The following is a 24,563-nucleotide window of genomic DNA, read 5'->3' as shown; positions in this document are numbered from 1 at the left end:
TTGAGCTCTACTTCAAGAGAACAGACAGACCAGAACACAGACATTTCTTTCCCACAAGACACAAAAGACTTTGCATGTATTTGACTGCAGAAATTAAATAACAGTATGTAAGAAGATACCAAGTTACCAGCTACATAAAAAGAAAAAGAAAATTAAAAGGCAATTTTCAGTAGAACCATGCAAGCAAGCACTGATGAGAGAAAAAATTTATAAAACCAAACATTAACCCTCTCCCCCCCACACCCAAAAAACGCAAACCAAACAATCCTTAAAATGCATCTTTTACCCCAAAACTGCTTCTTACATTATTATTCCTGTTTAGGAAAAAGTGGCTCAGCTGGCAGAACTAATGGTTAGTAACAGGAGACAAACTATATAAACAGCTTTCCCAGTAAAATGGGAGATGGAAGAAAAAAACCAAAAGAACATGGAGCCTGGATTATCAATTCAACCTCATTCCATTAATTCAACACAGCCTTATTGCTGCTGGAGCTTGGAGAGCTCCATACAGACAAACAATGATATCCACTACAGGTGTTAAACAGCAAGACCATTTTGATCTTGTAAAACAAACAAGAGAAATCAGGTGTCTGTTATCAAACTCACTTAAGGTTGAGGTGAGGTTTATAAGTAATTATTGAGGGCTTATGAAGATAACCCTGGCAAGATAGTCAATGAACTTCCTTAGCTTAGTTTTATTCAACAATTCCTGGATTTTACAGTGAGTGGATCCAAAGCCTGTATTTTGCATTTAAGATGACTTGCTGACAACAGTAAGTGGAACCATGAAAAATAGAACTTCACCTTGAAGGCTTTCAAAACACATTATTCAAAGAAATATGTGGTTTTTTGTAACTCCTCATAGATTCTGCACAGTGCTACCAAAAGGTGTTACCTCCTCTGGCTGAACCTTAGTTATTGGAAACAGAAATTGCACTTATGGGCTCACAGGCGCTACTATCCAAAAGATCATTCTTTCCTACAAGGGCAACTTCATTTCTAAACAACTTCTCACCAAACATGAGGAGGACCTCACAAGCATTTCACCCAACAGAATCACAGAATTTCTAGGTTGGAAGAGACCTTTAAGATCATCGAGTCCAACCCATCTTCTAACACCTCAACTAGATCATGGCACCAAGTGCCAGATCCAGTCTTTTTTTAAACACATCGAGGGATGGTGACTCCACCACCTTCCTGGGTAGATGATTCCAATATTTGATCACTCTTTCTGTGAAAAACTTCCTCCTTAATTCTAGCCTGTATCTCCCTTGGCGCAGTTTGAGACTGTGTCCTCTTGTTCTGTCTGTTGTTGCCCGGAGAAAGAGACCGACGCCCAGCTCACCACAGCCACCCTTCAGGAAGTTGAAGAGAGTGATAAGGTCACCTCTGAGTCTCCTTTTCTGCAGGCTGAACAACCCCAGCTCCCTCAGTTGTTCTTCATACAGCTTGTGTTCCAAGCCTCTCACCAGCCTCGATGCTCTTCTTTGGACACGCTCAAGCATCTCAACGTCCCTCCTAAACTGAGGGGCCCAGAATTGGACACAATACTCAAGGTGAGGCCTCACCAGTGCCGAGTACAGGGGAAGAATGACCTCCCTGCTCCTGCTGGCCACACCATTCCTGATCCAGGCCAGGAGCCATTTGCCTTGGCCACCAGGGCACTCTGCTGGCTCATGTTCAGCCGACTGTCAACCAGCACCCCCAGGTCCCTTTCTACCTGAGCACCGTCCAGCGACACCGACCCCAGCCTATAACATTGCAGGGGGTTATTGTGGCCAAAGTGCAGGACTCGGCACTTGGACTTATTGAACTTCATCCCATTAGATCCTGCCCATCCATCCAACCGTTCCAAGTCTCTCTGCAAAGCCCTCTGTCCCCCTAATAGATCGACACATGCTCCCAGCTTAGTGTCATCTGCAAATTTGCTAATGAAAGACTCTAAACCCTCATCCATGTCATCGACAAAAATATTAAACAGAACTGGCCCCAGCACAGAACCCTGAGGGACACCACTGGTGACTGGCCGCCAGCTGGATGCAGCACCATTCACCACCACTCTCTGGGCCCGGCCATGCAGCCAGTTCCTAACCCAGCAAAGAGTGCTCCTGTCCAAGCCACAGGCTGCCAGCTTGTCTAGGAGTATGCTGTGGGAGACAGTGTCAAAGGCCTTGCTGAAATCCAAATAAACAACATCTACAGCCTTTCCTGCATCCACTATGCTCACAATGGTAATTGTCTCACCTGCTCAACGATCTTTTATAAGCAATCAGCCACTCAGCAGCAACTCAGGAAGCTCCACCCCTCGCTCCTCACTGGCTCACAACTTCCTTCATTAGGAGGCAGCCTTTAAATCATTGCATTTCCAACCACAAACAGACAGAATTACTATACAACTTTCCTGATCTATTCTTTACCAAGATTTTTTCCCAAAATTGCCAGATTACTTAGAAATGTCTTTCTGGCAAGATCAGGCATTCCAAGAGAGCATGAACCAAGAGAGTGAGCTGAGGAGCCAGGAGAATTACCAGCTGATGAGAAATCCAAAGTACAAGAGAAGGGCACTGGTTCAGCCCCACCTTGCTATCAGGACAACTTGATTCTTTTTTTTTTCTTCATATGTTTGAGCACCGGCCTCATACTGGAACCACCGAAAATGAAACAGTCCCAGTGGAAAACAAATTACCGAAATGGTAATTGTTTCATCATGCAGACAACTGATATTATAAAGTCTGGCTCTTAGTTATTCCCAGCTCTGTTACTGTGAGTCACTTGGCCTCTACCCATGTTGGATGAATGGAACTGAAATCTGCCTTTTCTAAAATAAGTTGTGAAATGCTAACCATCAAGCATCATGAAACAAGACACTAGAGCAAAGAGGTAGCAAGAGGAACAATCAAGTCTGGGTCTTCCTGCTCATTTTCAGGAAATTTTGAAGCCTTGCACAGAAGAGCATCTTGCAGGACACTGCAGAATCCTCACTATAATGTCAAATCCACAATCCACACACACTGAAACAAGAATGTCAGCTTGAAGGAATGTTCAAAAACTTGCATTTATTTAAAAAGTGACCACCTGTTCCACTTATGACTCAAGAGTTGTCAGACTGAGTATTAACAGCTTCCAAGCTGTTTTCTTGGAGACCAAATATCACAAGGCACGGTAAGGCTGAAGCCTGTACACTATTCCGCTACTTAGATCATTTATGAGCATTGGAGAGACAGACTATGTGGTCAAATTGATACAAAACCCCTGAAACACCTTCTTAAATAATGAGGTGAATCATTCTGAACAAAAAGCTGACACACCTCATGACCATGGGCAAGTTACTCGACCTCCTGGAGCAGTCAGCAATGCATCTGACACGGCGTCACTGCAACACCTGCGCTGCTGAGCTGCACCTCATTTCCAGCCCTGCGTGAGTTACCCCAGGCGTGCCCAGCTGCAGGAGCCAGCCACATCCAGGAGAAACTGCTACAGGCTCCATTCATATTGATCAGACACTGGGAGAGGCAACACTAACGAGAGGGAATGGGCAAGCAGAGATTAAATTTGAATCCTTAAACAGTAACACTGAGTAAGTGATGAGGTATCAGTCACAGCTTAGCTCAGAGACCGACTGCGTCCATCAGAGGAGGCAACAGCACAGGCTGATGTTCAGACCATACGCACATTTTGATTTACAGCCCCTTTCATCCAGTTCTCTTTTTGCTCAAAATTGCACATTTGTGGACGTTGTGTTCTAAACCTCAAGTAGCAGACTCAGAACTGCAATATGCATTAAAAACCTGGAACAAAGATGTGACAGAAAGTACTATTTCTGTGGTGATTGTTGTCCAAGTTCCCTGCAATTAACATCTGCTGCCACGGATTCCAGTATCATAAGTTTGGCTGCTCCTGAGAGTGATAAAGGCTGAACTCCCATTCATGTGCTGAACATTTATTCTGGTTCTGGAAAACCAAAAGTTGTTTCCTTTCCACATAAGGTCATCTCAGAGCAGCGACATACACTGTACCACACTTTATCTCAGAGCTCTTTCCCAGCTCTATGCCTGGCCCCCTCTCCCAGTGCTGCTTCATGTTGAGCTCCCATCACCACCAATAACGTTCAAGCCAGCAAAAATATTCAAGTTTTAGTAATTCTTTTCCAGAGTACAAGTTACATGCTGGGAATTATGATATTTAAATCTTTTACTTTGATCTAGTACACGTGTTATTAAATCTGCTGCTGAGTTTCTGTCAATGGTTGCAGTTTTCTAAGCCATTCTGCCAACTGCAGATAAAAACACGGAAGCTGCGATGGACCACAGACCCAATCTGTCAAAAAGTACCATGAACTAAACAAGTTTGAAATGTTATAGACAAGTACGTGTAGGTTGCTTGAAACTATTTAGTCATTTGAAAAACTTTCCAAAGCTTTCATATCGCTACATAATTGGTGGTATTTTGGTCAGAGGTAACCAGAGAGTTGAATCACTCAGCGTGCAGCCCCTTCTCTGTGTGGTACGTAGAGACCCCCCCATCTCATTAACAGATGTTTCAGTGAGATGTTGATGTACAGGCAGGTCAAAGATGGCACATACATCCCTGGTGGTGCAGGGAGTTGATGTGATAATATACAAGGGAAAGGGAAGAAAGTGAACAGGATCCAGGCAAAGAATCCTGCATTTTAAAGGTAAATATACAGCAAGGAGACGGAGGTCAGGACAGCAAGGCAATTATTTCTTGTTGCTCTCATTGAGTTACAGCAACTTATCTCCCTAATGTTTGATGTTCAAAGCCCCTCATGATAATCCATATTTACTCTTTGTTCACTGAACCTTAACTTACCCCATTAATCCCATCCCCTCCGCAGTGCCCATTTGTCAAAGGCACCCAAACATCCTTCCTACCTCCTCTTTATCAGCTAGAGCAGGGCAACATTTTCTGTGTGCTGTGGCTGTTCTCAACTGCCTTGTGGGTGGCTTCAGGTTCCTTCCCGTTTCCCCTCCCTCCACAGCACCCACTCCTGGTTTGTGCTCTGTGATTCCCTCCAAGCAGGCAGAGCTGCACTGCCACACACCTCACACGTCTGCATGTGCAAGGCCACAGCCCTTCCTCCTTCCTGACTTGTCCCTGCACCTCTTCACCACGCCAACCAGCAACTGGGCTGGAGAGCAAACAGAAAATAGTTGACACAGTGTAATTAAAAAATTCAAGTGTTTCAAAATGAGTCAGAACTGCTGCCCTCATGTACCCGAGCAGAAATACCAGCTGCCCAGACTCACACAGCGCCTTCCATCACCTGCAGCCTCCCTGCCCTTGGTTCCCCAGACAGAGCACCAGTGTCCCTGGAAAGCCAGAACCACAGAAAACTGCTTTTATTGGCCTTCAGTAGCCACATAACCACCCTCTGTGGAGCCTCCCCAGCCAGCACCAGCCTCCTCTAGATCACTGGAGGTGAGAAATATCAGAAGATGACTCTTCAGAACAACTGCTGCTGGACAGATGAGTTCCCCACACTTCCTCTCACTGCTTTCCTACCGTATATCTATTTATATTTATCTATCTATATATATGTGTATATATATGGGGGGGATGTCTGGGTTTAGCAAACACATGACAAGCACCTCACTGCTGTCCTGGGAGTTTGCTACAGACCTGTTTCCTCCACAGAGGCCAGGTTTCCCTCCTCCAGGGCAGAAGGGAAAGCTGTGCTGCCCTGGCTGCCTGGCTCCCAGCATTGGAACCACAGGAGCAGCAATTGCAGGTGGCACTGGGGCAGGAGAGCCACACGCTGGGGAGCTCCAAAGAGCACCACGCTCAGTTTCCACCTCAAGGTCAAACGCTGTGTTCTTAATAGACTTAAGCAACTTAGCATGCTTTAAGAGAAACATTTTAAATGTAGCATTTGTTTCCTGTTCCAAGGAGAGAGGCATTACTGCTCGTACTTAAATTTTTAGCTTGAAGAGTGGAAATAGTACAGACCTCGCCTGTAAGTGAAACTATTATTTGATGCTTGGCAAGTACCAGAAAAGATCTAAAACCTAATAAAATCCCTGGGAGGGGGAATGAAAATAAATTTCACATTTTTAAAGGGATGCTCAAGGGTTCAAAGATTTACTTACTCATTGACTTTTAAAAGCTAGAATTACTTGTCAGGGGAAAAAAAAAAGTCAAACAGGACTGACTTCTGCCATCTCGACACACAAGTTTCTTTTCAGCTTTTGAAGTGTTGTTAGGTACTTTGTGCTGGTTTAAAGTGCACAACTAGTTACAACCACGACCTTGCTTAACTAAGTTATTACAGTTATAGATTCACCAAGGGACCACAAACTTTGAGGCAAGCTGTCTTGTTACATGGTTAACAAACTAACACATAAATACACTTTGATGCTACCTAACAAAGGTGGAAGCAATGTAACCCTAAAATTTTAAATTTTTAAAAAGCCAGACAAACAAAACCAAAACAACAAGTCTTTCAGAAAGTGGTCTTTGTTGTCCAATAACCTCCAGGCAAATAAAGTTACAATACTGGAACTGGGGGAATAGTTAAAATATTACAAGTCTGCTCAGCCCACCTTGTTTCGCTTTTAAAAAGGAACCAGTAGCACAGTTAAGTTTTTATATTCCCCTCGGATGGCTGTGCGGCTCGGAGCCACATCTGCAACCCATTAGATGTCAGGAGCCCACGGGGAACCTGGGCTGGATACGCAACGAGCGACTCGAGCGTCCTTCCTATAGAAAACACATTTTCCCACCAGACGAACACCCCATCCAAGGTAAACAAAGACGCAAAGAAACCCCTGGAGAAGCACGGAAGGGACCCCTTGGAGAAACAAGGACTACTCTCCAACCCTCCAACAGCTCACACGACTTCAAAAGTCGTTGCAGGAAGAGAAAAAAAAAAAAAAAAAAAAAAATAGGCACGTTACAAAAGTCCCGGGAAAGACAAAGCGGCCCCCGAGCTGCTCCAGGGATCTGTGGGGAGTTTCACCCCCGCGGGATCAGGGCAGAGGAGGGCGGAGGGGCCGGAGCAGGAGCAGCAGCAGCGGCGGCAGCCGCGGGACCACCCTGAGGGGCGCAGCCCCCGCCCGCGCCCGGGGCGGCCGGGCCGGTACCGCCCCTCCCGCGGCCCCCCGCCCGCACGGCAGCGCGCTCACCTGTGCGAGGCTGGGCCCCTCGCGGCCTGCCCGGCGGGGGCAGCGGCCGGGGCATGGGCAGCGGCCGGAGGAGCCGGAGCCGCGGGAGCAGCCGGAGCGGCCGCCGGGAAGCTCCGGGAATGTCACCGCGGCCGCCGCGCCGTCACTTCCGCCCGCCGCGCCGCGAGCGCCCGCGCGGGCCGCCCGTGCCCCGCAGCGACCCCGCGCGGCCGGAGAGGGAACGGCGGGAGCGGCTCCGGGGGCGTGCGCGCGTCAGTGTCCGTGCGTCTGTCCGTGTGTCCGTGTGTCCGTGTGTGTGTCTGTGCGTGTGTCTGTGTGTGTGTCTGTGTGTGTCCTTGTGTCTGTCTGTGTGTCTGTGTGCCCGTGTCTGTGTGTCTGTGTGTCTGTGTCCGTGTGTCTGTCTGTGTGTCTGTGTGCCCGTGTGCGTGTGTCACTGTGTCACTGTGTGTGCCTGTGTCACTGTGTCTGTGTCCCTGTGTCCCTGTGTCCCTGCTCCCGTGTGCCAGTGTCTCCATGTCCCTGTATCCCTGTCCCATGTCCCCATCCCCGTGTCCCTGTGTCCCCGTGCCGCTGCTCCCATATCCGTGTTCCCGTCCCACTGTATCCCTCTGTCTCTGTATCCCTGTTCCCATGTCCCTGTGTCCCTATGTCCCTGTGTCCCCGGGTCCCTGTTTCCCTATGTCCCCATGCCCCTACCCCCATGTCCATGTCCCTGGGTCCCTGTCCCTGTGTGCCTGTGTCCCTGTGTCTTTATGTCCCCGTGTCCCTATGTCATGTCCCCGTGTCCCTGTGTCCCTGTGTCCCTGTGTCCCTGTGTGCCTGTATCCCCTTGCTACAGTGTCTCTACGTCCCTGTCTCTGTATCTGTATCCCTGTGTGTCCCTGTCCCTGTCACTGTGTCCCTGTCACTGTGCCACTCTCACTGTGCCACTGTGTCCCTGTTTGCCTGTGTCCCTGTGTCACTGGGCCACTATCACCATCCCTGTGTCACACACACTGTCACTGCGTGCCTGTGTCAGTGTCCCTGTGTCAGTGTCACTGTGTCCCTGTGTCCCTGTGTCACCAGCCCTGTGTCACTGCCCATGTGTCAGTGTCCCTGTGTCCCTAGTCACTGTCCCTGTGTCACCGTCCCCGTGTTGCCAGCCTTGTGTCCCTGGCCCTCTGTCGGTGTCCCTGTGTCCCTGTCCACCTGTGTCCCTGAGTCCCTAGTCACTGTCCCTGTGTCACCAGCCCTGTGTCACTGCCCATGTCACCGTGTCACTCTCAGTGTCCCTGTCCCCATCACTGTCCCTTGTCACTGACTCTGTCCCTGTCACACACATCCCCCAGCACCCCTCACACGCTCCGAGCACACCGATCCTGGCGATCCTGCGCTCCCTGAGACCGCAGAATCTCGGGATCTTTGGGTTTGGGAGGCACCTTTGGAGACCCGAGCCCCGGGGGCTGCCTGGGGGCAAGCTGTGGTTCAATCACAGCGACATTGTAATGCCCTCTTTAAACACTGTAATGCACATTTCAGTAATTGTAATGCACATTTTAATCACTGTAATGCACATGTTAACATTGTAATGCCCTCTTAAACACGTTTCTGCACCCCGAGAGCTGTCCTGCGCAGCTGCAGGTGTTTCCTGAGACTCGGAAAGGTGGAAGGAAATAATTTCAGCGCGGTTTGTAAGCCCTGATCAGGGCTGGGAGCACCAGGGGAATTCAGGATTTAAGCATTCACCGTAGAGCTGCTCCTAGCAGGACTCAGTGCCAGGGCTGGTAGCAGGGAAACGTGTGGGAAATGTACCTGCACCACCACCCAAATCGTGGGCATGGACTCGGGAAAACAGGCATCGTGCCACCCCAGAAGCATTTATCATATTAGGAGAGATGGAGAGATGCATCTGGAAGCAGAACCACGCATTCAGGCTTCCACAATTATTTTTTTAACTGGTACTTTGCAACGTGCTTCTCACAAATATGTAAAAAAAAGTCTGGTCGAGGAAGGTGAATGCATCATTTGTGGTGTCAGCACCAAGGAAAGCAATAAGGGGGGAATAACGTCCAGAACCTGCATTTCCCTGGGGAAATGACATCCAGAACCTGTATTTCCAGGGAGGAAATAACATCCAGAACCTGCATTTCCAGGGGGGAATAACATCCAGAACCTGCATTTCCACGGGGGAATAACATCCAGAACCTGCATTTCCAGGGGGGACAAAACACCCAGAACCTGCATTTTTGGGGAACAATGTGCTTTGCCTCCTGAAAGACACCCGGAGGACACCACGCAGCTCGCAGGCAGTCGGGAACAGTTTTGGATGGAGTACAGGACAGCACAAAGACGCGGGTGGAGAGCATCTGCCTTGGATTTGCAGGAAGAATGATACACGGGAAGGAGCTTCAGGACTCCGTGACTGAAGGAATCAGTGGCAGGCTTTACAAAAAGAGAGGAAAAGGAATCCCAACTGCCTTAAGTACCGCGGAATTAGTAAACTGAGCAGGGAGACAGCAGTCATGTGTAAATGTCTGGATGAAGCAAGTGGCATCAAGGGAGAGGGCTGAGGGTACATTAATTATTTTAATGGGGTGAAATTACAGAAGGACATGTCTAAACTGGGAATCCGTGTGGAAAGCTTTTGAATGGAGAAGCACGGGCTGGAAAAATCGTCTCCCTAAGGGAAGTGGTGAAAGCTTTATTGCCTGAGATTTTAAATGATAGATTAGGGGAAATACCAAGGGACTCATTCTGAAACATCAGGGAGATTGCAGTGAAAGATTAGGAAGGGAAGAGGAAAGGCTGGAGGTGGTGCTGGCTCCAGCAATTTTGGGAGTACAGCCCAGCACATCTTCTAGGCTCCTCTGGCTCCACGTTATCATTCTTTGACTGTGTCTGCCAAGAGCGCAATGATTTCAGCGTTAGTTACCCCACAAGGACGTGATAAGAACTCCCCCGCCAGGATGAAACGCGTTTGAGCAAAGGGAATCTCGGCACTTCCCCAAGGACAATGGGAGGAAACCGGCTCAGTGCTGGAGCACAACCTTGAGCCACATTCTCTCGTCAAAGTAAAAGTTGGTTGTGAGAGCATTTTGGCTCATTGGGGCTCCCAGGCTGGCCTCTCTCAGCCAGCTCCTGGCAGGGGGACACCCCTCTGTCCCTGTTCCCTTCTCTTTCCCAGCCCCAGGCCAAAAGTTTCCCTCCAGCTCCAGACTGAAGAATGACTTTTCAAGAGCTCATCTCAGATCCTTAGGCACATTACCAAGCGTCCTCTGCAAAGGAAGCTTCACCTTCCAAGCCACATTTAAACAACACCCATTTTCCAAGTCTCTGAAATCACAAATGTGCTGCCAAGATCCAGCCAAGCCATCCCTCTGCTCCTCCTGAGGACACCCAGGCTCTCCTGCAGACACAGCAGTGGCCAAACAGGGACCACGGAAAAGGTATCCAGAACACCACAGTGTTCATCCACCCACAATGTACAGCCAGAATCTCCTTGGGAAGGAAAAGAAATAAAACATTTCCTTGCTGCTAGGTTTTACCAGCCAACATAATCTAATTAACCAGCACAGCTGCTTCGTTAGCATTAGAGGCATATTTATCAAGGGGCTAAAGGAAGCATTTATTAAATTAGCTTGTAATTTTGGAGTTACTGGATGGTTTTTTACTAGAATTTGCACAGTTCAGGACGGTGCAATGCTGGAGGACTTCAAGGCAGAGGGAGGCAGCTCCATGTCCTCCTCCCATGTAGGTGGTATCTGGCAAAGACAGAAGGAATCACGAGTCTTTAAACACTCCCATTGGTAAAAGCCTCTGCTTACCAATGTGTTGTTGTTCTGTAAGAGAAATATTTGTGAATTGGAGAAGCAGAAACACAGCCCAGTGCTGAAAATCTTTAGAGAAGTGGGCATTTAACAAAATAAGAAATGTTTCTAAAGTTGCTTGAAGTTACACAGAGACTGCCTGCTTGCAGGCAAAGTGAAGGATTTCCTGCAAGGTCACAGAGACCAGGATCACTATTGTTTCACTGCTGACCCTGCACTTTAAAAATTCAAAGACTAGCTTAGAAATACAAAACATTTCCCAGACCTCTAAGACCCATTCAGTTCTAAACGTAATTTGAAAAATCTTTTATACACTTACCATTTGACACATAAAATTTTGCTTTAAGTACCCAAAACAGCATTGAGTATCAAGATATTTGGAATGTTTTACTGGACATGGTACCAAATACAACGAACTTACTGTTAAAATAAGTCTTGAAACTTTTAATATTTTTAGCTATTTTTAATTAAGGTCCCATCTTAATATCCTACATCTACCAAAGGATTTATATAAATGAAAGGATATTTTTGAATACTTTCTGTCAAAGGAAGATTGGAAAGGAACCACAACAGTCAAAGAAGACTGGAAAGGAACCACAATGAAATGTTTGCAACAGATGGAGTATTTCTATAGTACTAGCCAAAAGATACAGCCAAAAGAGACTCCAGCCCCACCTTTTGATTCAATGCATTTTAAGTAAAAAGATACATATGTCACCTCAGAAGCCTTAAATTTAACTGATGGATTCAGTATTTCTCTAGCATTTTACTTTAGTTATTCTGGGTTTAGTATCTGAATGTTTTCTTTTAAATGGATTCACAATACTATGCTAGTCTGCAGATGATTTTTTTTCCTGAAGGAGTTATTATTTTGCATATTGGCCTGATAAGAACAGTATGTCAATTTGTGATAAAATGCATATGAGTTTTCACTTGAGGCTGATCCCCATTTTTTCACATTGAATTCACAATTTTAATTACTTTTATTGTGTGTGTGTGGTTTTGGTGGTTTTTTTTTGTTGTTGTTGTTGTTTTGTTTTGTTTTGTTTTCTGGTGGAATTCCTCATGTTTTCCAAGAGGAGGAACTGAGCACACAGCAATAAAACACAGACACCTCTTGCACATTGTTGGGAAAACGGAATGTCTGCAGCTCAGCCTGGCCCTGCACCTGCTCTCATCTTGCAGGTGTTAACACAGGTGTCTCCAAAGCTCAGTCTGGGAGCTCAGAGGGGAGCAGCTGATGTGCCCTGCAGGGACAGTGAAGCAGTGGAGGCTCCCCAGCTCTCACTTGGGTGATTGTTCCATACCATCCAACAGCCGAGGGTCAGCTGGCACCCACCCGCTGTGACTCCCGTGAAAACACCCAACAGCTGCCAGGGCAGAAGGGGAAGCCCAGATTTAGGGGTTTTCTCAGCCAGCCTGGTGTGTTCCTGTCTCAGCCGGACTTCAGCGAGCTGTTCCTCCTCCAGCATCCATTCCCACATGGGAAAAGCCGGTCTGTCCCAAAACACCAAAGGAAAGGGCTCCCTTAAAGCACTCTGACCAAAGAGAGCTGACAAACCTTCCCAAAGGGCTCCACAAATCTCGTTTATTTGACTTTTCCCGATTTCCAACCGAGAGCTGAGCAGTCAGACCTGACAGCTGCTTGCTGATTGACACTGCGTGCACCGGGGACAGCTCAGCTGCGACACATGGCTCAGATGCAGCTGCTGGGGATTTTTTTTTATTTTCCTCCTTGAGTTTCCAGCGCTAGGAAGCAACACGTGGCTGTGTTTGGGCAGCTCTCCAGACAGCCTGGCCCTGCTGCTCTCTGGATTCAGGCTCTTCACGTGCTGTGAAACAGCAGCAGCCGGGGAGCGGTGCAGCTGCTCCGTGGGCGTGGGGAGGGAAGAACAGCCCCAGGCTTCACAACCGGCGCAGCATTTCATGATGAGGTGGAGCTATGGAAGTGCCACAGTCCCCAGGAAATCCTCCCAAGCCTGGAGTCATGGTTACACGTGCGAGATAAAAAGTCTTCTCCTAATCTTAGCCAAGTAAGTCTTGAGGGTCTCGTTAAAAAGCAGGGCTGGCAGCACCCTCAAGCCCTCATCTATCCCATCTTTGTATCCTAAAGAGTGATTAACACTCCCTCACATTTTAAACACATGAACAAATAATTTCTAATTTGCTTTTAAGAGCTTCCAGTGATTAAGATTTCCTAATTGCCAGGCTATGACCTCCAGTGCCTTACACTGGCTTTCTTGTTAGATCATTCTTTGATGTCTACCCAGCCATGTACTCACATCTTCCAAGACTACAACTTCTTTCAACTACAACAGGAAAATCAGATTATATTCTTGTTCTTTCCAGGTTCAAACACCATTCCTATGGCTTTTGTGTGGGTTTTACTCTTAAGCAGTAGCTGTACCTGTAATCATCCCTGCACTATGCTGCCTGCTCCAAATTTCACATCAGTCACCCCAGAGGTAATTTCTCTTCAGCCAGTTTAGCCCATGAATTTTCCACTTGCTTTTGCCCTCATTTCCTGCCCCAGAAGGAGTGAAGATAAATAGCCCCAAAACAAAGGCAACTCACCCTTTCCTCACAGCTTGATTTAAATACCTGGAACTAAACAGCAACTCCTTCTGCTGTATGAAAGAGGCTGGAGATTCCCATGGCCAGTGGCTCTCTGAGCATCCCTCTGTTCTTCCCCATCACATCAAAAAAGGAGAGGACAGAGGTCACACTTGTGGTGTTTTATTCACACCAGTGTAATTTTGAATCTCTCGTCCTGCAGATCAGTGGAAAATCAACTTTTGCAGTGAAGCAACAGCTCTCATGGCCATATTCTCCTGCAACTCCAATTGCAAACAGATTGTCACTGAGACCACCACTATTTGCCTGGATGCCTCCCACACCAAACAGGCCCATGCTCAATGTCCTCTGGTGCTACCACTCTTTCTAGGTTTTGCTTTTTCCCTACCCACAGGAGACTTTCTGATTTTTGGCTTTGGAATTAAAAGGTTTCTAAAAGCTGGCATATGCAAAACACTTCTGAAAGTGTGGAAGGCTGGTGTGGTGATGGCATGGAAATAACAGGGCTCAGGGAACCCTTGTGGAAGATGACATTTGAGGTAAAATTGTTAAGGGCAATCTGATTTCAAAATCATCATGTCCCACAGGGGTTCTGCAAAAATACTGTTTTTAGACCTAGAAAGGTCTTACTCTGTGGTTTTTTTTTTTGTTTTGTTAGAAAACTATGCCTGCCTGCACTATCCATAGAGCTGCTTTACACAGATGTTTATCACAGAGGGAAAAATAACTCATAAAGACAACAGCAAGTTTGGATGCTATTTAATGAAAAAGAGGCGAAGTTTATAAACACAAGGCTGACAGAGAGAAGAACACAGCAGGAAGCTGTCAAGGTACAGGTAAGAGTTCTGAAGTGCATTGCTAGTGCAAGTAGGTAGGCAACAGAAGGAAGATCATGTTCCAGGTAGGCCCCTTCAGGTGAGCTGGGGTTTGCTGGGCTATGTCAGCTCGAAAGGCAGAGCCTCAATCTCCCTTGTGAGCTCTTCATCCAAGGCTTTCTAGCGGGAGAGAAAACCAAGAGGAATCAGGGACCACGAGACAGCTTCCACACAGCTGCCGGCAAACAAACACATCTGCAGTGATCAAACCCTGGGAGGCTGTCAGCAGTGATGGTGCTGAGCTGGATGGACTCATCACTGCAAAGGGGAGACAGCCACAGGGAAACCTCCAAATGACGGGCTGGACAAGCTCAGCTGCCTTCACTCTGTGCCCCAATGTGATTTTGGACACGTCCCAGCTCACTGGTCTTCCCCAGAAGTGAGCATTCTGACCTCAGAACAGCCTCAGGCTGGTAAGGGGAGCCGGTACTCCCTGAATCAAAAACAAGTGGTGTACCAACCCAGGCAGTCTCACCTGAAAATGTGCAAAATGCTCTTACCTAGATGTGATTTTTGATCACAGGTTTAAGGCTTACCACTTGTGCTTTACAAGTAAGCAGGCAGTAGCCCAAAGGAACAAAAACATGTTTTATGGGGCTCAAATGTGGCTCAACTCACTCAGGAAAGATACATATGAATTTCCCAAACAGTTTTAAAGTGTTTGGCTCAACAGCCACACCTGCAGATTACACAAGCATGGAGGAAATGGGCGCTGTGTTTTACAGGGGAACGTCCCCATTGCAGTCTACAAGGCAGATGTTGACTAAAATAAGCCTGGAGCCCTCTGAGCGTTCAGGAGGAGCAGGGAAGCTTCTGAGACCTACAGTGAGTGGATAAAGATTCCAATAGACAAAATTCCTGGGGATATAGCTACCTAATCTGCACTGATATCACTGTGCCCAACTGCTTTTGCAGCTCCACTAGTTCCCCTGATCAGTATCTACAACTTCTGCATCACCAAATCTCCCCATGAGAACATTAAGACTACAGTCTAAGGTGGGTAAATCTGTAATCAATTAATACATGCAGCTCCCGAAAAGATAAAAAAAATCTTACAAGTTCTTTTTTCACTTCTTCAACCTTCACTTGCGCCAGGGGAATGCTCTAATGAGAGAAAATGGCATAAAAATCAGCATTTCATCAAGATACAAGAGTCCCTGCACCTTTACAAGAGTCTAATGATGAGCCTCAGGTAAACTAATGGACAATTAATGAAGTTTTGTGTAGGCACTTCACATGCAGAAGGTATTCCCATTACCAGTCTAGTATTGGTTTGGTTTGGGCAATCATGTATTTTTCAAAAGTCTGGTATGGCCTAAAGTCTAAAAAAACCCCTTCATTTTAAGCAATTTTCCAAATATCCCAACCAAGGGACTTGATTTCAACAATATCTGTGCAAGATGTTTCCAAAGGACAGTAAGTTTGCAAGGATAAACCTCCCTTCCCTCCTCCTGCCTGCACCAGGGGCTCTCCCTGTCTCCACTGACAGCAAGGCTGGAGGGGGGAACTGGAGACCCTAATCCCATTTGAATGTCCTGTTCCACTTGAGAGAAGGAGAATGCTGCCTCTTGGAGGAAGACGGATTAAACAGAGCAGCAGACCCACTTTTCCAGCCACAGGCTTTTTTTTTTCTAGTAGCAAGACATCAGTGTTTGTATAAGGGAGAAGAGAAACCTGCATTTTCATAAAGCTGAGTGCCCAGCACCCTCAAGAGAAATCAAAGAAAATGATGGAGCAGCCAGTTTAGGGGACAAAACCTACATTTGGCTATTTCTTCAGGATCCTTAAAATCCTGTTCAGAGCTCCAAACTCTGCAACACATGCTGTGTCCACCAATATGGCCTGACGAGCATTATAGCTAAAATACTGGTAAATCTCAAGAAGCTGGTTATACTAGGGGATTCCTTTTCTTCCATATTTCCTTGTCCAATTTCTAGCTAATTCACCTGAATACTAATTTACCCAGCAAATCTGTCTACTCTGTTAGAACAAAGTTTGCCTGACGAGGAAGCTTAATTTCTTGGCTTTGATTAATAAACAGAGATCAAGTCTTTGGTTTGCATCATTACCAGACCTGTAGGACAACTACCTGTCCACCAAAGGCATCACAAGGATATCCCTTACATTCTGAAGTCCACCAAAGTTAACCTGATGGCAAATACAACATAACAGTGGAATAAATAGTTACAGGAGGTAAATCAAGATAGGATGCCAGTTCCTTCTTCAACGGCTTGATTTCTTCACGCAGTGCAACCAGTTCCTGCAGAGAGAGAAAGGCAGATCATATTCTAGGGAATTATTTGCAGAATTGGTGGAAAGGGGTGAGATAGATCCACAGTTACCTACAACATTTGAGAACTTGAGAGATTTCATCCTCTATAAAACACATGGAAAAACAAAATTTTGCACACACAGGCACAACAAGACTCTCCCTTATGCTTATCAAGTGGGAGTAATTTATTTTTGGGGCTGCAAACTGAGTACCTTCCACAGTCCTGAACTCTTTTCAAATAATCAAAGTTAAATAAAAAAGATGAAGGCATTTGTGCTGCCCATTTCACTGATGTCCTGGCAAAGCAGTTCTATAAATGTCAAGGAGTCAAACCGTACCTTATGCTTGGGCCATAGAAGATGACAAGCCTAGAAAATTTGCCTGTGGCTTTTTGGATGCAAAATTCCAACAAAAATGAGTTCTGGTCAGCACCCTCGTGTAACACTGGGCAATGTGAGCACTGCCACCCAGTGCTGGTTGGTGAGAAGTACAACAGAGAAACCAGGAAACCTGTTGTCACTGCTCCACTCGAAAACATAAAGAAAAAGGCAGCAAAAGTACCAAGAAGGACTGAGTTCCCACTACAATAACAGCAAAAAATATGAAGATGCGCTGAGTGCACAGGACAAAGATGTAAAGTCTGTAGTTACAAACTCAAGAAATGTGTTTTTTCTTTAAGATGTTCCACTAGGCTTACAATAAAGCTGAAAAATGTTGTTTAAAGACACAGCAAAAGAAAAAAAAATAGCACACAGTGATTCTGAATTTGGGTTTCATTTAACCTTATCTCCTTTTTTTTAAGTGTTTGGAAGGGATTTACTTCACACGTGGGTCATTCTATCAAGAAACTGCAATACACAGGTAGCCATGTAATGGGATATAGTCCACAGAATATCCACTCTGTGTATAACACAGATCAGAAATAAAGGAGGCAGATCTGGTTTCGGTGGCAGGGAATTTATTGTGTGGAAATTCTCCAGTAGATGCCCTAGGAGAGACAAACCCACCCAAAAGAGCCCAGTTCATGGGACTCCACCTACAGGATTTTTATTTGTGCTTTCTTTGTCCATTAAGATTTGTTCAGGCAGCCAAAGAGCAAACTACAATTCCTGAAAGCACCCAACAAGTAAGCCTGGCCTGTCCCACTGCAGCAACATCCCTCTTGTATCCAAAAACCTACCTCAGATGATTTCACCAGCGCCTCATGTGTCAGGGATTGGTCCAACCCACTGGCAACAAGCTTAGCCTGCAAACAGGAGAGGGCATAAGATGCAACAAGGAGAAAGATTTCACCATTTCCTTCTGTTTAAATCTAAACAGGCAGGGAAGAACACAGGTTGTCCACGGCAGAAACGTGTGCTATTGGAGCCACAGCTACAGCTGGTGTAAAAAAGGAGGTGCTGCTAAAATTTGTATTAAGGATAACAAGTCTTTCCAGAAAAGCAGTGGCAGAAGGGCACACGGCAAGGCTGAAGAAAGGCTTCTCAGGAAAAAGTCAATTGTAACACAACACTTTCCATCCCGTGCTTGTCAACATATCAGGTATGGCTTTACTTTAGCCATAAAGTAACCTGCCAGAGCTTCTCAGGGAATGAGGAGAAAGCACTCTACTGATCACAGGATGCACTGAGGAGAGATCAGCAGGGACAACTGAACTATATCCACATGTTGTTCTGTTAGCTCAAGAGTCCCCAGTAGGGGAGTTTAGGAATCTTATGGAATGTCTCTGTAACTACAAATTTGGGCTCAACCAACCACAGCTGTCATCCCATCACAGTGCCATGTAAGAAAACTCCTTCCACCTACCTCAGCATCACAGATCCTTATTTTCAGATCCTTAGATTTATCTTCCAGGAACTTCATGTTCTTGGATTGAGTCTCAGCTTTGGCCTGTTGTGCTTCCTGTGAGTTCTTCAGTTTTTCAATATCCCTTAAGAAATAACACAGAAAGAAAAAGCTGTTACATTCAAAGATGTATCAGTATACAAATACTGTTACTTACCTCTATGCTCAAGCTAAATTCGGCAATACAACAAATACAAGAAAAGAAAACTGAGAAAACCCTGTATTTCCCTGTGAGATTTTCCAATGGGAACATATACAGCTATTACCTCCAGAACCCCACAGACCAGGGAAAACAGAGGCAAAGAAGAAAGCCATATGCCTAAAAGCAAAGGGTAATAGTCTTGTGCATAATTCCTCAACTCACTTAGAGACCTGTTACATGAGCTAAACCTCAGATCAAGAGGAGGCAAACCTGCAAAAAGCACATGGGAATCTCTTTTACAAGCCCAATTACCACTTAAAAAACCAAAAAAAACCCCCAAAAAAACCACCAAAAAAAACAAAAAAAAAACCCAAAACATTCTAGAAATAATTAGACTGGAAGGGAGCTGTGGAGAGCATCTGGGCCAGCCCCCACTCAAGGCTGGAGTTGATCGTGCTGTGCTTGGCAAAGCCCTTCAGATTATATCCTCCAGGGAATGACTTGACACTGATTTTTTTTTTGAGTTATCACTATTATTATGTCTTCTACACACTGGTTAAGGGAACTTCTTACCTGAGAATGGTTTTTGTTTTTCCTCCCTTAGTCTGACTACAGAGGCCATGCTAAATGTGCTAAGAAAATCAGATTTGTCTTCAGCCTCAGACAAAAGTAACTGGAAGATGGAAACTTGTATCTGAAAACAGCTTGTAGATCACTTTTGCTTTAAAATAATTGGTTTGATGCTTTGCCAGATCTCTTTTGACTACTGAAAGTATCCATAACATGGGTTTTGATAGATACTTCCAAATACTTTGAATTGGAGATGTGTCAAACCCCTAAAAATTCAGTTTTCCTCGTTAGTTACCATAACCAACATTGCCCGAGACAGAAATCACCAGTATTACTTTAATCTTTCCCTCTTCCTCATCCATTACTCACTTCTCTAACTGCTTTTCCACCATCAGTGCTGAAGTTAGTTTTTTCCTGAGGGTCCTCAATTTCTGTTCCATTTCTTCATTTTTTGATTTTGTTTTATACATTTCCAAGGTCATGTCATTGATGGCACTGTAGAAGCTGGTGAAGAGAGAATCAGTGGGAATGCTTAGGAGTCAGCTTCTTCTGAAAGTCAGAGTTGTTGTTATTCTTTTCTCCACACTTTAAATGAATGACTTAGTTTCCTCTTGATGTTATGGCAGAAGTAAATTTAAATAAGATATACTACGGGAATTTGCTTTCCATAACTAACACAGATTTCCACATGGAAGGGAAAACAGTCCAGCAACCTGAGTAAGAGCAAGTGAACAACACAACTGGCACTCTGGTGAATAAAACCACCATGTGCTCCACTCCTGGCTTGCCTCACTGCCTTTGAGAGAAACTGTATTCAGTCCCTGAAAATGCACAGTCACAAGATGTGCCTGGCAGCAGCTGAGTACCCTCCTCTTCCCAAGTGGCCCAAAGCTCTTCCCCCTCCAGCTCAGGAAGAGAGATCTAAGTGCCAAGATCCTAAATATCACATAAAAATTGGGTTCCAAGGCAGACTTTGCCCCTTCTTTGCTGCAAGTGTTGCAAAGCCATGCTAGGGAGAGAGGCCCAAGGAGACCAGACTAGCAGATGCCATTTCTCCATGGCAGAGGGAATCTCCTCGCATGAACTGAGGCCAGATGAGACAGACAAGGATGAGGAGCCGAGGCTGGAAGACCAGTCACAGTTCCCCAGTCCTTGCCTAAGCAGTGTGAACACTGCTGTAGCCTGGCATACCTGGCACAGCAATCCAACTGGCAGCAGCCTGCAGCCACTGACCACAAAAGCAGAAGAAAAAGGAGGGATTTAACTCCATCCCAGGCTCCTCTCAGGCTTCAGCGATTCCATGCTGGGATAACTTAGAGCTAGCACTTTGTGCTCAGTTCCCATGCACTCCAAAGCTGCCCAAGGGGTGAAAAATAAGCCTGACAAAGAAGATTCCTAGTGCCAAGTTTGGAGCTGCTGATGTGGAAAAACAGAGGAAAACAGCACAGACCCTGACCACGAATGCAGAGTGTGAAGAATTACCTGGTAAGAGACGTGTCCTCCACTTCGAGTTCTATTGCACTTTGTACCAGGTCAGTGAGGTCATCGTTGGCCTCTTTGGACATACTGCCTTCCAAAAAACCCAGGCTTTCTCCAAGAATATCCTGCCAGTAGTCAGCTGGAAAATATATACAAAACAAAGCAGTGATTTTTTTAATATTACTGCTCTTTAATGGAACTCTTCAAAGCTAGAACCCAATCCCACACTGGGCATTTCGCTACCTGCCTGTTGTTGGAGGAAACAACATTTTTGAAAAAGGATTAAACATACAAAACTGATGCCATATCTCCGTTTGTCAAACAAATTCAGTGTATAAAGGGAGAAAGCACTGCTCCACTCTCTCCCCGTCCAGTCTGTCTGACATCAGACAAACAAGAGCTCAACCTTGTGCTACAGCAATGAGCACATCCAGGTCACCTCCCCACAGAGCTCAGCCTGAGCCTTGATCATGGCAGACCCAGGAAGTGTGTCTCCATCATTTTTTGTTTGGTGGCAAGGCACTTGAAGGAACAAAAACATCTTTATGTGTACTATGCCAGCCTTTCCACAGAAAAGTAAAATTGCTTCCTGAGAAAAGCCTATGAAGTGACAGTCCTTTATCATGTGTTTTAAAAACACACTCTGGTCCCCTGAACCACTCACTTGCTCAAAAAAACCCAAACAAATTTAAAAATAGTCACTCTAGGCAGCTTCAGCACAACTTAATCATCTCAATGTTGTTTCAGGCTCCCCCAGGGCTTTCCTTAACAGTGGCTTAGCACCAGCTCAGACTCTTGAATGAGCTGTAGGGACACTTCCCTTTCTACCCAGACAATATTTACATGCTGTGCTATCAGGCCCAGCAGACTAGGAGGTTTTAGCAATTAACCTGCTTGTCCACATTTATGGCCTGCTCAAGATGGCTTAAAAAACTGTCCTTGAGCAATCTTACGTCGCTGTAAATTGTAGTAAAAACCGCATTAAAAAAAAAAGCTGAGTCTGTTTCAATTACATATATATTCCAAAGTTTTTAACAAATACAATCTTCAGGACCACTCACAACAGCCTGACTCAGGTGGAACTGAGAAATGGAGCTTCAAACTCACCTTCTGCTTCATATTTGCTTGTCCTGTCCTTCATGTCCTCTATCAGCAACATAACATCCTTGTCTCTCTCTTCATTGCTCTCCATAATTTCATGCAAAATATCCACTGTCCTCTCATTCACCTCATATTCTGGAAAAGGGACACCCCCATACAATTTCTTTAGCCATATAGTAACCTGCCAGAGAAGGGAGACAAAAGAGCAAGCAATCATGTGAAATGACAGAAAATAGCTGATAGACGTGAGGAACGTAAACCACTGCAAACTCTGCATTCCTGAAGAGCAACTCCTACATCAGTCCAGGAGGCATGGGTGGGAAAAGGGGAGAAAAATTCCTTTCCCTCTTCTTTAAACACCTTCTGTGGTCTAGAAAACTATATTATATCCTTTTTAATCTCCCTCATTTCTTGGAATACCTGCTTATCTCCATGTGATAAAATTTTACCTTTTTATTCACGTGACCTGTTGGCTACAGACACAGTAACAACCCAATAGATGTTAAATAGGCGTTTGGAAAAATAGTGAACACTGTGTTAAATTGTGTGGGATAAAACTGCCTGAGTCATCACTGGGAACAGTGTCTCTGCAGGAAAGGGGGAGAGAGTCACCACAATGTGCAGCCAAAAGCCCTGCAAAGTAGTTGTACCATCAGAAACAAGGTCAGAAATAAGAGATCAACACAGCGCTCTCAGGTAGGGCTGTGATCGTGGAACCATGGAATTGTTTGGGCTGGAAAAGCCCTCCAGGATCATCCATTCCCCCAGCACTGCCCAGCCCAACACCTACCCACGTCCCCAAGTGCCACATCCATACGGCTTGTAAATCCCTCCGGGGATGGCGACTCCACCACTGCCCTGGGCAGCTGTGCCAGGCCTGGACAACCCTTTGAGCGAAGAAATTTTCCCTAATATCCAACTTAATTAGATTAGAAAGGTTAGATTATGACCAGTAATAACTGAAGAACATGGAAGTTCTACAGCATGTAACGAACACAAACTCTCGCATAAGCCCGCCTAATTAACCTGACGGAGAATGGACGCAGCCGTATAACTTTAAGTGTATTTCTTCTCCTCCCTCATCCTGCTGCCGTACGTGCACACACGCAACAATGGAGAAAACCACCGCAGCATAAGGCGCAAAAAGCACGAACGATGTCTCTTGTGTGTGTGTGTGTGTGTGTGTGTGTGTGTGTGTGTAGAAAACTGCGAAAAAAAGAGAAAGCCAGCCCCGCCGGCCCCCGTTACCCGTGTGAGCTTCTCCTGAAAGGAATCGCCGCCCGGCGTTCCCGCCGCCGCCATCCTGCCCGGAGCCTGTCGGGAGTGGGCGGCTGAGGGGCGGCGCCGCCGCGGCTTACCCCGCAGCCGGGGAAATAGCGATGGAAACGTGTTTAACAGTTAATCGGAGCGTTAAACGCCGTCTGTCAGTTAAGGGAAGATGTTAAAAAAAAAACGCCAAACGAACCCCAGCAACAGAAAAACGAAATAGAAGAGATGCAGGAGGAAGGCATCAAAAAGTAGAGGAGAAAGATGTCTGGGGGTGCGGCTGGACAATGAGCCCAGGGTGCCCGTGTGGGTAATGGCCCCTGGGCTGTCTCAGCCAGGGTGTGACACAGCCCCAGTGTTAAAAATAGGTTAGAAACGGTTGTAAAATAGTTGGTAGATCCGTTAAGCGTGTACTGTTAGTTTGGTTATTGTAAAAGGGGTTAAAAGGGTAGTTATAGGAAATGGGGTACTCAATGTACCATATTACACCTAAGTAAAGTGCACCAGGCCCCCAAGCGAAACGAGCCAGCCTGGACGGAACTGTAATGGGCCAATTAAGGACCTTAAACCTTCATGCAAATGAAGAATCCAAACAGAAACCAATATAAAGGGGCCAAAAAACAAACAAACAAAAAAAAAAACCCGGAATAAAAAGGGGCTTCTGACCCGGGGAACCTGTGTCGTTCCATCTGGGACATCGGGGCCATCGCTGCTGAGCAGCCCCAGCGCCGGCGCTGCAGCACCCCCGACGGGAACGCTCCTGCTCGGCCCGCGGGCCTCCTGCTTTAGGCTTTTCTTTTTATTATAATAAATGCTGAAATCACTCTAGTACCGGGAGCCTGCTCTCGTTTTTAACACCAAGGCAGTGTCCGTCCCCCGTGCCGGCGCTGCTGAGGCACCTCCAGTGCTGGGGACAGCTCTGGGCCCTCAGGACAACAGAGACACTGAGGGGCTGGAGCGTGTCCAGGGCAGGGAACGGAGCTGGGGAAGGGGCTGGAGCCCCAGGAGAGGCTGAGGGAGCTGGGAAGGGGCTGAGCCTGGAGCAAAGGAGGCTCAGGGGGGACCTTGTGGCTCTGCACAGCTCCTGACAGGAGGGGACAGCCGGGGGGGTCGGGCTGTGCTCCCAGGGAACAGGGACAGGAGGAGAGGGAACGGCCTCAGGCTGGGCCAGGGTAGATTTAGATCTAATATTCAGAAAATTGTCTTCACAAAAAGGGGTCTGAAGTCCTGGCCGGGGGGAGTGGTGGTCTTAGTTCTTAACATCCATGTGGGTTTGGTTGGTTTTTTTTTTTCCCTCGGGCACTTTTACAGAAATTTAAGTGATTTCCAAAATAATCAGCATGGAAAGAATTGGTGAAGAATCCCATTTGGTACAACACGTGCCAAAGTAGCTGAGGATTTTTCACTTAACCTTTTCAATTCCCAGAAGGGAAATTCACTGGAATCTGTGGCTTTACCAACCTCTCTGGATTACTGGCGGGACTGATCACA

At 46.2% G+C, this 24,563-nt stretch overlaps 2 protein-coding genes across 3 annotated transcripts in view; both read right to left on the bottom strand.

Moving 5' to 3' along the window:
- Positions 1-7,275, bottom strand: part of CZH18orf25 (chromosome Z C18orf25 homolog) — a 45,708-nt gene extending 38,433 nt beyond the window's left edge. For both annotated transcript variants that reach the window (XM_030968711.1, XM_030968712.1), the window contains exon 1: positions 7,143-7,275. The gene's annotated coding sequence lies outside the window, so the exon portion shown is untranslated. The remainder of the gene's footprint in view (positions 1-7,142) is intronic.
- Positions 7,276-14,275: 7,000 nt separating this feature from the next.
- HAUS1 (HAUS augmin like complex subunit 1) lies at positions 14,276-23,122 on the bottom strand. The gene is made up of 9 exons (XM_030968759.1): positions 23,055-23,122; positions 21,813-21,987; positions 20,709-20,844; positions 19,596-19,730; positions 18,476-18,599; positions 17,850-17,915; positions 16,586-16,657; positions 15,454-15,501; positions 14,276-14,517 (listed from the first exon to the last, which is right to left on the bottom strand). The coding sequence occupies exons 1-9, from the start codon at positions 23,106-23,108 to the stop codon at positions 14,458-14,460; spliced, it is 870 nt and encodes a 289-aa protein (XP_030824619.1). The 5' UTR covers positions 23,109-23,122; the 3' UTR covers positions 14,276-14,457.
- Positions 23,123-24,563: the final 1,441 nt, after the last annotated feature.

Source organism: Camarhynchus parvulus, chromosome Z (genome assembly GCF_901933205.1).
Source record: "Camarhynchus parvulus chromosome Z, STF_HiC, whole genome shotgun sequence".
Lineage (NCBI taxonomy): Eukaryota > Metazoa > Chordata > Aves > Passeriformes > Thraupidae > Camarhynchus > Camarhynchus parvulus.
The sequence above is the reverse complement of the archived record's forward strand: the minus strand, read 5'-3'. Positions and strand labels throughout refer to the sequence as shown.

Excerpts from the sequence above, each read along its gene's own strand:
- HAUS1 (XM_030968759.1), bottom strand. The coding sequence starts at position 23,108 with ATGGCGGCGGCGGGAACGCCGGGCGGCGATTCCTTTCAGGAGAAGCTC. Across the intron at positions 21,988-23,054 it reads TTCAGGAGAAGCTCACACGG|GTTACTATATGGCTAAAGAA; the intron begins GTAACGGGGGCC and ends CTTCTCTGGCAG. Across the intron at positions 19,731-20,708 it reads GAGGACACGTCTCTTACCAG|CTTCTACAGTGCCATCAATG; the intron begins GTAATTCTTCAC and ends TCTCTTCACCAG.